Source organism: Empidonax traillii, unplaced genomic scaffold (assembly GCF_003031625.1).
Source record: "Empidonax traillii isolate 1590-97213 ecotype Southwest subspecies unplaced genomic scaffold, ASM303162v1 scaffold1259:size168962, whole genome shotgun sequence".
NCBI lineage: Eukaryota > Metazoa > Chordata > Aves > Passeriformes > Tyrannidae > Empidonax > Empidonax traillii.
This window is the reverse complement of record NW_020956452.1, coordinates 2,189-14,554: the sequence shown is the minus strand read 5'-3', so window position 1 is coordinate 14,554 and position 12,366 is coordinate 2,189. Positions and strand designations below refer to the sequence as shown.

Here is a 12,366-nt window from a genome sequence, read left to right as displayed (position 1 = left end):
CGTTGGTCCTGCTGGGAAATCCGTGTGTTGGGGGGTTTAATTGGGGGGTGGGGGGGTAACCAAGGGGTGTGTTGGCTCAGAGGGCAAGGAAAAGGTGGCAGATCATGGATGAAATGGTTAAATCATTGATGAAATGGCTAAATCACTGATGAAGTGGCCAAGCAGATCCCATCTGAGCGGGGATCCCGTCCTGGAATCTGGTGACATTCCAACAGGCACCTCCTTCGCTGGGCTTTTGTTTCCTTGTCAGTGAGGGGAGTTCAGGGATAATATTCCTGCCTCGTGGAGATGCCAGCAAATGGAAAGCCCATCAAATGATAAGGGAAAAGCGAGTAATTTCTGCTACAACTTTCCTGCGAGTCCCCCTGGCAACGTTTGTGTCTTAGCAACAGCATTTTCCTATTTAAAAATGTTTGAAACATTAAAAAACAACAACAACAGCGCATTAAGCACAGGATTAAGTGCTTCTCCTGAATCAAAGCCTAACTAGATAAATGAAATGCTGTTAATTGAATCAGGGATGCACTGTGTTTTCAGCCCCCCAATTTGCATCCCATTTGCATTTGATTGCAAAGCCATCATTAATGTTGCTCAGGGGTTGTAGGTCCCCCCCAGTATCTCTGGTTTTGGGTGTCCTCCTCCTGCCACGAGGATGTGGATGGGATGGGGTTGGTGGGTGAGTCTGTGGAGAGCCCAGACCTTGGCTCTGCTTGGTCCCTCAACATCTCTGCCTGGAGAAGCAGGTGGTGAGGGGTGGAGAAGGTCCAGGAGGGGCTGGATATGAGGGAGATGCCGTAGCCAACATCCCACAGGGTGTGTTTGGGGGGTATGAGGCTCTGGAGCTGCTTCTGACACCCTAATGCAGAACCCTGGGGGGCAGAGGATCAGCAGCTCCCACTGTGCTTCCTTCTCTGTCGGACATTCCCGAAATCAGCTCCTGGCTCAGGAACAGTCAGGTTATCCCAACAGAACCTGGGCTGGTGTGGGGAGAGGAAGGCAATCTGAAGGGATATCTGCTGGGACAGCCACCCAGGGGTGTTGGACCTGTGGGGTCAGCAGGGTGTTGTTGCTCCCTTGCAGGGCTCCGTGTGGGGAGTGTGGATGGTTGTGTGTGTTCCCTACGGATCACAGGGAATGCTGTGTGGGGCTGACAACTCCAAAGGCTCTGGAGTGACCTGAGCATCCCAAACCCTCCATCCTGATCCTCCTCCTCCACCCTCATCCTTCCAGCTGCCTCTGTGATGCCAGTGCCGGTGATGCTCAGGGTCAAATCCCACTGGGAAAATAACCCCAGTCCATCAGGGATCCCCTGCCGGCTCCTTGAGGCTCCTCGTGCCACCAGGCACATCCAGGAGGTGTGAGGAGAGACAGGAGTTTTATCCAGCTCCTCTCTCCGGATTCCCACTCTGGGAAGGGCAGCTCTTGCCTCGGCTGGGACCCGTGGCCAGGGCTTTGCTGGGAGGAGGGGGCAGGAATTCCCCTGGAGCTCCTCACCGGAGCCAGGGATGTCGGATGGGCGAGGGTGGGCTCTGCCCCCACAAAGGGTCACCCCAGGATCGCCCCGTGGGGCTGGAGCAGAGGGAAGGGAACCCTCCCGTGGGACGGGATGTGCTGGTGCCGCTTTTCCATCGGCATCGACTCACGCAGCCAGTCCCAGGCTCCCGCTGGATCCCGGCCAGGCTCCCTGCTCCTGACGGGATGGTGCCCCTTTCTTGGGTCCCTGCCACCACCACCACCGTGCCAGGCCACTCCAGGGAATTACCAGCAGATTCTTAATGAAGTGGGAGGCTCTGGCCACCCTTTTGAAGGCGATCCCTGCGGATGCGTCCGGGGGTGAGGGAAGGGGGGATCCCGAGGGCTGAATCTGCCCTTGGACATTTCCCAGCGGGATTTAAAAAGGAAAAGCCAAACCAAAGCAAAGCCCCAAACCTAATTTGGGGTGTTAATGGTGATTGTGCCTCCCTGGTGCCTGGGGGTTTCCGTGGAGGTTCCTGTTGCTGGTCCTGCCGTGTGAGGAGGGTGCACAGCTCCAAGGATGGGGCTGGGAGGGCTCCGGGTGCCTCAGGGACATCCCGTGGCTTCCGGCTGCTCCAGGGCTGTCAGACACCAGCAGTGGGAATTCCCTGAACCGACAAACCTTTCCTTTGCTGTCTCTTCCCATTTCACCTCCGTTTCTCCCTTCTGGAAAGGTGGTTCTTCCTGATCCTCTCCGGGCTTGCTCCACCTGGCACCAACAGGCACAGCCCGGAGGGTGAGGAATCTCCACAGCACCCGGATCTGCAGGATCCCTGTTGCTGTCCTGGCTTCTCCCTCTTGCTCTGGGTCACTTCATCTTTCTTGGTTTCCCCCACAGTGAGGTTTAACTTGTTGGTGTTGAGCTCTTTAAAGAGCTGGCTGGAGGGCAATCCGAGGAAAGCCTTTGCTGGAGCACATCCTGCTGCTCCCAGAGCTCAGGGATAACAACCCGAACACTCATCTGTGTGTGGCTCCATGGACCTGCTGCAGCCTCCTGTTTCCCCCTCGGTGGGTCCAGCCCAGGGCCAGGGAGGGTCTGTGGAGTTCCAGGAGATTCCAAAGGTCTCGATTTGTCTCCTGGTTCTGCGGCAGGACCGGCAGATCCCCCTGGGGCCGCTGGGTGTGTGCCAGGTTTTCCAGGCTGGGGGATGGACACAGGGGACGTTGAAGGGCCGTTGTCCCAAACAGCACCGTCAGCGTGGAGCAGGAGGATGGTGACACCAGGATCCATCCCTGGGACACACAGTTCTCCCCCCTTACATTCCTCCAACTCTTCAGCCTCCCCTTGCCTCCCCTTTGATATTTGTAATTAAAGAATCGCCGGCACGCGCAGGAACTGCCCGGATCGGCAAACAGGCGGCTTTTTTACCGGGTCGATCGGTCCGTTCCGGCTCATCCCAAGGATCTGGGAGACTCCTGCCTTTGGCATGAGGTGAGCAGCATCCAGCAGAGCTCCCACCTTCTCCCACGAGCCAGGGCTGCTCTGGAGCTGCTGCCCATGGCAAGGGCACGAGCGCCAGTCCTGGCCGGCAGCCGAGGTGGGGCGAGCGGAGTTCAGTGGGAGCGGGAGGGAGGAGCTCCCGCCTTTGGCACCTTGTGAATACAAACCCCGGGAATCGCCGTGGCACGGGGTTATTTATTTGGAGAGCGGCTCTGCTCGGAGCGGGCGGATCCGAGTGGCGTTCCAGTCCGGCAGGACCCGCTCCTGGCAGAGCAGAGAGCGGCGTTTATTTATTCATGACTTCCTCTGTCATTCCAACCACGGCTGCTCCGGTGCAGCCGGATCCGAGCTCATCCGAGCGGGAGCTTTCCACCCGCTGTGGGGCATCTCCCTGTCAAACCAGAGCTCCCCAAAGGGTGATGGATGTGGCCCCGATCCCGCCTTCCCCGTGGCACGATGGGCATCGCTGGAGCCGGGCCAGGAGCGTTGTCTCATCCCGGGATTTCGTGGGATCCTGCTCTGCCTTGTGCCGCTCACCTTGCTGTGCTGAGGAGAGACTCATCTCTCCCTCCGCAGGGATTCAACATCCGTCAGCGATGGAGGCAAATAATCCCGGTGGAGTGGCTGTGATGGGAGGAATTATGGTTAATTAACATATTAATAACAGCGCCATGGCCCCGGTGAGGCGCTTCCGGACCCAGGTGATGCTCTTCCCGCATCCATTCTTCTTGGAAGGGGAATTCCACCGCTTTCCTTAATGAATTTCATTTTTTAGGGGGGGGGAGCTGCCACCAGCAGAATGGGAGGGGAGGGTGGTGAGGACATAAATGGCTCTTTTCTCTCCATGGCACGTTGGATTCCGGTCACGTCCGTGCCGAGCACGTGCGCTGCCCATGCAGATGCTCGGAGCAATCCGGAGAAGTTTCCGTGGCGGGGGTGGGCGGTGGGGGGACCTCCAGGGCTTCCTCTGTCACTTCCAATCCCTTTGACCCTCCCTGGACTCCGGCATTCCTGGCATTCTGAATTTCTTAATCTCTCTCTGGTTGGGTTTGGGATGGGGATTAGCGTGGAAAGGAGAGATCTGGTTTCAGAGCGTCGCATTCCCCCTTTCCTTCCTGCAGCCCCTCCCCGGACACGCTGGGATTTGGAGGGTTGGGTTGGTTTCTTTTTCCTCATCCACCTGGTTTGCATCTGTAGCAGCGACAGAATTGGTGTTTCGGAGCCTCCCCTGTGGCTGAGCTGAAAAATCTCTTTTTTTTTGAGCTTTTAACTTTCAGAGGGGAGAACCAGGCACCCCAAATCCGGCCGTTCCATCCCTCCACTCTGAATCTTCGGGAGATCTTCGCTGTCTTGGGGAAACATCAGTTCTGGTTTTGTTGGAATCCGAGTGGCCAGACCTTTTTGGGGTTTTGATGTGTGAGAGGGTGCTTGAGGCAGCTGCTTTCACCTCACAGGGTGGTGGGGGTGAGGAGGAATCCTTATCCTGAATCACGTGGAGGGGTTTGGACCATTCCACGCTGGATGATTTCTCCTTATTGACGAGCGAGCTGAAGTTGTGTAATTAGGAAATAATGATCTGGAACCTCATTTTATCTCTCTTTTTTTTTTTTTTTTTTTTTATTATTTCACGTGTTTTGGAGTAGTTTGAATTCGAAGCCATGTCTTTGGTGTGGATCTGTGGGTATTTACCCCACGGGGAGCTGCCTGCCTTGGCTGTGACATTTATCTTCCTTTTCTTTAGGCATCTTAAAAATCTGGAGTTTTGATTATTCCCCCAGAAAATAAGAGGCCAGGGAGGGGGACCAGCCGCCCTTGAGGGGGTTGGCCCTGTTGGCAGCACAAAACTGTGTCTGTGGGCACCTAAAGGGGGGATTTGGGGTGTCCAGCAGCACGTGGGGTGCCGGTGCCACAGGATGATCCCACGGGATGATCCCACGGCTGCTCTCAGCTGTCTCCTGCAGCTGCTCCGAGGGGGGTCAGGGGGGAAACGACACCCCCGGGGGCAAATCTGGCACCGGGATTATAAAAAGGGTTTCTATTTTGGGAAAAGCGAGGTTAGGAAGAGCCAAAAATGTGAGTGGAGAAGCAACCTGAGCCCATCAGGGGAAGGAGCCGGGTTGTCCATGCCTTGATTTCCCTCAGAGACCATCCAGACCCTCAGCTGGGTTTTGGGATGTGGGAGCGATGCTTCTGTCATCCCAAGGGTCATCCCTCTGGTGAGGGAACACACAGCTCCCTTTTTGCATTCTAAGCCTTCTGTTTAATCTGGGAAAAGTCTCTGCCTTTCCAGCTATTAGGGCTCTTCCCAGTGCCAAGGGTTTGGTGGGAGCTGGGAATTTTCTTCTTGGAGAACCTCCGGCATAAATCAGTAATCAACCAAAAGCCTCCAGAATCCCTGGAAATGTGTGGAAATACAAAGCTTGATTAGATCCACCGGCGTGCCCCAGGACAGCCACGTTTCTCCCCCGGAATCCTCTTTTTAATCACTTCTCCTTTATTGCAGGAGCCGGAAAATTCAAATCCGAAACATCCCCCCCCAACTGCGATGGGAGGTAAGAGGAGCGAGCGGGCAGGACTAGATCAGATTTAAGGCCTAATTCCCCCCCTCCAGGTTTCTGTACTTGGGATGAAAGTCAGTTTTTCCTTTTCTTTGTTATTAATTGGGTCTAATTATACAAGGCCGTTGCTTGTTTCTCTCCCATTACAGGAGTGAAATCAAGGGATAGAAGCGACGTAAGCGACACCACCCAAAATCCCCATTAACACCGGGGTTTTATGATTTCTCTATTGTACAGGGAACAAAATGGAGCCTTTCTTCCCGCTGCCTGCTGGGACTTTTCCCTGACTCTCTTTTCCCCCCCCGCTGGCTCCGAGGCCCCTTGGTCCAGCGTCCTGGGGCAGGCAGGAGCTTCCCTCATCTAATTGCTTGTGAAATCTTAATGACCAGACAGCTGCCTTTTATTGATGGGTTGCGTTTCCCTGATCAGCCCTGACAATCCCAGCGTAAAGTGGGTTTGTTTTCCCCCCCTCTCCTCTTGCAGGTTCTGGATGGTTTGTTGGCCCAGTACGGCACCGTGGAAAACTGCGAGCAAGGTGAGGCTGCAGGAGGAGCTCAGGGCATTTCTTTATTTATTTTCTGCCCCAGATCTTTTTTTTTGGGGGGTGGGGGAGGAGGGTGAGGATGGGCACGTGGTTCTCCCTTTGTCAGCAGGCTGAGGATGTCAGGAGGTCTCAGCCTGGTGGTTGAGGCATTTTTGTGTGTTCCCTGTGCCCCAGGATGAGCCCGTGGGGCGGCTTTGGGGGCAGCACGAGGGGCCGTTCCCGCAGCAGGTGCCGGGTCAGCACCGTTCCCAGCGCTTTGGGAAGGTGCCGGATGCTCTCCCGAGGCACCGGGGAGTCTCTGGCTCTGCTCAGCAGATTTTGTCTCAGCCCCTAACGCTGAGCACTCGAGGGAAGAGGTTTAATGTTGCCCCTGGGATGTTTAATGGGAGTAGAGTTACCATAACCCTCTTGGAAACGGAAAGGAGGAGCTCCTGGGATTGTCCCCGGGCTCTGGAGCGGGCTGGGATGGAGTTGGCTTTGGTGGCTGTTCTGCAGAGCACGGGGATGGATCAGCATCCTTTAGACAAGCAGGAGGTCCTGGATGGATCCGAGCCTTTGGATATTCCTCCCCCACACGGGAAAAAACTGTTGGTAAAGCCCCGGGGAGTCCCAGAGGGGATTTATCCAAGCAGGGGCTCATCTGAGGGGTCTCTCAGCCTTTCTGGGGGGCTCTGCTCCTTGGTTTTCGTGCTGCCTGTCCAAGCCCTGCCTCTCTTGCCTGCAGTGAACACGGACAGTGAGACGGCCGTCGTCAACGTCACCTACGCCAACCGGGAGCAGACCAGGCAGTGAGTGCCCCCCATCCCCTGGGAATTCTGCCCTCCCTGCCACAGCCCCGGCCCCTTCCCCGCTTGCAGAAAACAGGACTCCCCGTGCTGGGAGCCAGATGACCCCCAAATTCCTAAATTCTGCCTAAAAACGCAGCAAGTCTTTGCAACCGCCCCTGCGCTCGGGTTTATTTTCCTTCTCCTTCAGATGGATTTCCAAGTCCTTGGGCTTTTCTTGGTGGTTCAGACAGTAAAACTGTAACGTTTTGCTCGAGCCAAAGGGGAGATTTCCTTGGTTTTCTGTGATTTCAGGAGTTCTGTCTCCAGAAAAGGCAATAGTGAGGCCAAACATCAGATCAGATATCTGGCAACACGTGTCCTCTCTGTCAAAGGGAGACTTCCCTGCTCCCTTCCCTGCTTTTTCCTCCTCTGGGGATGCAGGTACTCCATCCTTGCCTGCTCCCTTCACACCCTGCCGGGAAAACCTCAGTTCAGCAAGTTGTAGGTTTTTTTTTTGTTGTTGTTAATTTGGGGTGTTTTTTGCAAGAGTGGAGTCCCCGAGCACGTTGTGGAGCCGGGGAGGTTTCCCGGAGCTGCGGGAGAGCGGTGACCAAACCCAAGCCTTGCTCTTGCTGCCAGCCCCACCTAACGACAGCTTCTAGCCCCTGCATCCCTCAGCTCCTGCCGGGAGAGGGATCCGGGGCTCAAACAAACGTGCAGGAGACTGGGAATCGCTCCTGGCACAGTCCTGTTCTTGCCTTGTTCTCTGGGAGGGATTCCCTTGGAACGTTTTGGCTCATCCAGACTGGGTGGGAGGTCCCTCTGGGTGCCAGGTCCTCACAGCACGGGGGGTGTTCTGGGTGTTCCCTCACCAGGGAAGGTTTGGCTTGTTTTGGGTCGAGCTCAGCCTGGGAGCATCCCCAGGAGGGACCTGCATCCCAGGAGGGACCTGCATCCCAGGAGGGACCTGCATCCCAGGAGGGACCTGCATCCCAGCAGGTCCTGCATCCCAGCAGGTCCTGCATCCCAGCAGGTCCTGCATCCCAAGCCCTGCTCCCTTTGCAGAGCCATCATGAAGCTGAACGGGCACCAGCTGGAGAACCACGCGCTCAAGGTCTCCTACATCCCGGACGAGCAGTCGGTGCCGGGGCCCGAGAACGGGCGCCGGGGGGGTTTTGGGGCCCGGGGGGCCCCCAGGCAGGGCTCCCCCGTCTCTGCAGGGGCCCCGGTCAAGCAGCAGCCTGTGGACATCCCCCTGAGGCTCCTGGTGCCCACCCAGTACGTGGGGGCCATCATTGGCAAGGAAGGGGCCACCATCAGGAACATCACCAAGCAGACACAGTCCAAGTGAGTCCGTCCTCCCACACCTTGTTGTCTCACGGTGATTAAGGTGCTGGATTATTATTTTTTTTTTTTTAAATGGGCTGTTTGGGGCTCAGGGCTGTGTGTCCAAGAGCCACCTTCCCATTCCCTGCCCCAGCCAGGCTCTCTGGCTGCCCTTCCCTAGGAATCTCCCTGTGCCAGGCTGGGCTGGGACCCAGCAGGTCTCTTTTAACACGGATTTGTTGAACTTCAGCCCTGTCTGTGCTCCTGGGTTTGGCCCCTGAGCTTATGTTGGCCACGGCTCTAATCCCCCAGGGAAGGCTTGATGTGGGATGTGGGGTGAGGGACAGCCCAACCTGTGCCCAGGCATGGGCCTGTCCCACCCCTTAATCGCCCCTGTTGCTTAAAATAAAGAGATACTGATTCCTTATTTGGATTCGGGTGGTTGGAGCTCCTGAGCTCTGCATCCATGGGGAATGTCGGGCCCAAGACTCTCCTCCTGCCTCCTCTGGGTGCAGATGTAACCCTGGAGTGGAGTGTGAGCTCCAGGCTCGCTCAGGTAGTGGAGCAGCCGGTGCTGGTGGGGTCGGGAGGCCACAGAGCCGCTTCCCAGCTCCCATCCCGTTCTTCCAGGATTGACGTGCACCGGAAAGAGAACGCGGGAGCCGCAGAGAAAGCCATCAGCATCCACTCCACCCCTGAGGGCTGCTCTGCTGCCTGCAAGATGATCTTGGAGATCATGCAGAAGGAGGCCAAGGACACCAAGACGTAAGGCTTTCCCACCTGTATCCCACCCTGGCTCTTCCCGGGGCTGGCTGGTGCTCCCACGTGGGCAGGGGCTTTGTTTTGGGGCACTCCAAGCGGTGGGATTTGAGCTTCCCTCATCCCCCTGTACCAAACCCCTCCTCTTCTGGCTGCCGTGCTCCTTCACGTGTGGTTTTTCCCCCCGTTCCTCTTTCAAGAGCTGATGAAGTGCCTCTGAAAATCCTGGCCCACAACAACTTCGTGGGGCGCCTGATCGGCAAAGAAGGACGGAACCTGAAGAAAGTGGAGCAGGACACGGAGACAAAAATCACCATCTCATCGTAAGGCACTCTGTTCCCTCTGGGGGAGCCAGGGCAGAACTTCCCCAGCCTGGGGCAGGCTGGGGAGGATGAGGAGGGCGTGGGGGATGAGTGGGCAGAGATGCTTTAGTCCCCAGGGCTCTCTTCAAAAACCTTGGTGTTCTGTTTTCTGTATTCCCCTTTCCATCTGTTTGGTGTCCGCTCTGCATCCTTTTGGTGTCCCTTCTCCATCCCTTCAGTGTCCCCTCCCCTCCCTTCAGGGCTGTAGAGCTCAGGCCAGGCTGGTTTGATGGCCAGGACTGGAGTTTTACTCCTAAGCCCCGTTTTTGGGGAAGGCAGAGTGGACTTTCAATGCAAACCACGGCGCTGGGCCCTGCTCTGAGCGTGGCAGTGGCACCCATGTCCCCCACACCTCACTGGGCCCCCCTGGCAGGGCGGGAGGACCTGGTGGAGCAGGACCTTGGTGCTGACACTCTCTCCCACCAGCTTGCAGGACCTGACTCTGTACAACCCCGAAAGGACCATCACGGTGAAGGGCTCCATCGAGAACTGCTGCAAGGCAGAGCAGGAGATCATGAAGAAAGTGAGGGAAGCCTACGAGAACGACGTGGCCGCCATGAGTGTGAGTGGGCTCGGTCCTGCCCTGGCTGCCGGGAGCCCTCGGGGATGATGCCCTGACAAACACCCTCTTCTCTCCTCAGTTACAATCCCACCTCATCCCTGGCCTTAACCTGGCTGCTGTTGGCCTCTTCCCTGCCTCCTCCAACGCGGTGCCTCCACCCCCCAGCAGCGTCTCCGGGGCCGCCCCGTACAGCTCCTTCATGGTAGGTGAACACTGGGCAGCTCAAGCTGCTCCTGCTTCCAGCTCAGGGCTGTCTCCACCTGTGTGATGGCCAGCATGCCTTCAGCATTCCCTGCTGCCAGCAGGCCCAGCATGGGAGCGGGATCTGCTCCCTTAATCTCTTCAGAAGGTGCTTGGCCCCCACGGGGTCTGGTGGCGGCTCAGCCCTGCGCCCTCGGGAGCGGTGTGGGTGTCACTTGGGGCTTGGAGGGTGACACTGAGCCCCGTGTGGCGAGGCTGAGCCCCGAACGCTGTCCCTGCAGCCCCCGGAGCAGGAGACGGTGCACGTGTTCATCCCCGCGCAGGCGGTCGGGGCCATCATCGGCAAGAAGGGCCAGCACATCAAGCAGCTCTCCCGGTTCGCAAGTGCCTCTATCAAGGTAGGGCTGTCCTGGGGGGGACCTCCCCAGGAAAGGGAGCATTTCCCCTGGGGAAAACCACCCAAAAACCCTCAGAGGGGTTGTGATGTCACTCCTGTCGGTGTCCCTCTGCAGATCGCCCCTCCGGAGACGCCGGACTCCAAAGTGCGCATGGTCGTCATCACGGGCCCTCCAGAAGCCCAGTTCAAGGTCCTCCCCGTGCTGCCAACGCCGCGGGGGGTTTGGGGGTCCCTCTGTGCCGTTGGGAAGGGAGGGGCAGGGTGGTGACCCCGGTGTCAAGCCCCCCCAGTCTGCAGTTGGATAGACCCGGGATCAGCTCTCCCAGGGGCTGAGCTGGCTTGGAACTCCAGGGAACTGGGGTTTGGTGGGATGCTGTCCCAACCCGGGCCTGGGGATATGGAGCTCGTTGAGCTGGTGGGGACACGCAGGGCTGGGACATTTTTGGTTGGTGCCTGACTCGGTGCTGCCCCCCTTCCACAGGCACAAGGCAGGATTTATGGGAAGCTGAAGGAGGAGAACTTTTTCGGGCCGAAGGAGGAGGTGAAGCTGGAGACGCACATCCGCGTCCCCGCCTCGGCCGCGGGGAGGGTCATCGGCAAAGGCGGCAAGACCGTAAGCTGGGATAGGGATGGGACGTCCCTGGGACACAGAACTCCTGGGGAGATGGGTGGGATTTCCCAGAGGGACTCATTCCCTTTTTTGCCCCTTCCCCACAGGTCAACGAGCTGCAGAACCTGACGGCGGCCGAGGTGGTGGTGCCGCGGGACCAGACCCCCGACGAGAACGAGCAGGTCATCGTGAAGATCATCGGGCACTTCTACGCCAGCCAGGTACGGCCCCAGAGACCTGGCTACGGCCCCAGAGCTCCTGCTCTCCCCCCGGGGGCTTCTCCGGCGTGTCCATCGCAGTGTGTCTTCCTGTGGAAGTTTTCCCCCGTGCCCGGCCGGTGGTGTTTGTGGGAGTGGGAGATGGGGAGCTGTGCCTTTTGCCACGGGGGCTGGGGGGGAGCAGGGAGAGCTGTGGGAATAGGAACGCACACAGAGTGTGACCTCCCAAACCCGACTTCTGGAGGGGAAAAAACCCTAAAAACAGGACAGGAAGGGATTTCCAGGAGCCATTTCCAGGAGCCTTCACCCAGCCCAGCTGAGTGCTGTAAATGTTTCCCTCATTCCTGAGGTCTCGGTGTCTCTGGGCTTTCCCCTCCAACTTCCCCCCCTTTCCTCTCCTGTGAGGAAGCTCTGGGAGAATTGGGATGGTTCAGCCTGGAAAAGAGAAGCTTTGGAGTGACCGAATTGTGACCTTCCCGTACCTGAAGGAGCCGACAGGAACCTGGAGTGACAGGAGAAGGGGGAATGGCTTCCAACTGCCAGAGGGCAGGGATAGATGGGATATTGGGAAGAAATTCTTCCCCGTGAGAGTGGTGGGGGGCTGGGATGGATTTCCCAGAGAAGCTGTGGCTGCCCCATCCCTGGAAGTGTTCCAGGATGGGTCTTGGAGCACCCTGGGCCCGTGGGAGCGACTGATCTCCAGGGTCCCTGCCAACCCGAGCCATTCCCGCGGTTGTCGTTCCCAGATGGCTCAGCGCAAGATCCGGGACATCCTGGCCCAGGTGAAGCAGCAGCACCAGAAGGGACAGAGCGGCCAGACGCAGGCGCGGAGGAAATAGGAGCGGCAGCGACGCCGGCGCCAGCGCGGCGCGAGCCAAGGCCGGGCCTAAGAGTGGCTGGGAATCAGTTACCGTAGACAGACGGGAATCTTTTCACTAATCGGGCAGGATTAAAGGCAGTTTGATTGCATTGGCTTCCAAGGTAGATGGGCAGGGAACAACCCGTGGCGTCCGTTCGGAGCTCCACGGCTACTTAAATGACCGGGAGGTGCTGCCGGGGCCGGAGAGGGACCGGTCAGGGGGGACAGAGCGGAGCCAGCACGGCCA

General features: G+C 57.9%; 1 protein-coding gene across 3 annotated transcripts in view; it reads left to right on the top strand.

Annotated features, from left to right (window-relative positions):
* The window catches only part of IGF2BP1 (insulin like growth factor 2 mRNA binding protein 1), a 25,938-nt gene extending 13,688 nt beyond the window's left edge, over nucleotides 1–12,250 (top strand). The window contains exons 3-15 of one of the 3 annotated variants that reach the window (XM_027906210.1): nucleotides 5,460–5,508; nucleotides 5,998–6,049; nucleotides 6,783–6,846; nucleotides 7,891–8,172; nucleotides 8,782–8,916; nucleotides 9,111–9,233; nucleotides 9,699–9,834; nucleotides 9,914–10,036; nucleotides 10,317–10,433; nucleotides 10,548–10,622; nucleotides 10,914–11,045; nucleotides 11,150–11,263; nucleotides 12,007–12,250. In XM_027906210.1, the coding sequence (XP_027762011.1) occupies nucleotides 5,460–5,508; nucleotides 5,998–6,049; nucleotides 6,783–6,846; nucleotides 7,891–8,172; nucleotides 8,782–8,916; nucleotides 9,111–9,233; nucleotides 9,699–9,834; nucleotides 9,914–10,036; nucleotides 10,317–10,433; nucleotides 10,548–10,622; nucleotides 10,914–11,045; nucleotides 11,150–11,263; nucleotides 12,007–12,099 (1,495 nt within the window). In that variant the 3' untranslated portion in view covers nucleotides 12,100–12,250. Of the gene's footprint in view, nucleotides 1–5,459; nucleotides 5,509–5,997; nucleotides 6,050–6,782; nucleotides 6,847–7,890; nucleotides 8,173–8,781; nucleotides 8,917–9,110; nucleotides 9,234–9,698; nucleotides 9,835–9,913; nucleotides 10,037–10,295; nucleotides 10,434–10,547; nucleotides 10,623–10,913; nucleotides 11,046–11,149; nucleotides 11,264–12,006 lie in introns of all 3 variants that reach the window. The other 2 variants (XM_027906209.1, XM_027906211.1) reach the window with 2 other exon arrangements.
* Nucleotides 12,251–12,366: the final 116 nt, after the last annotated feature.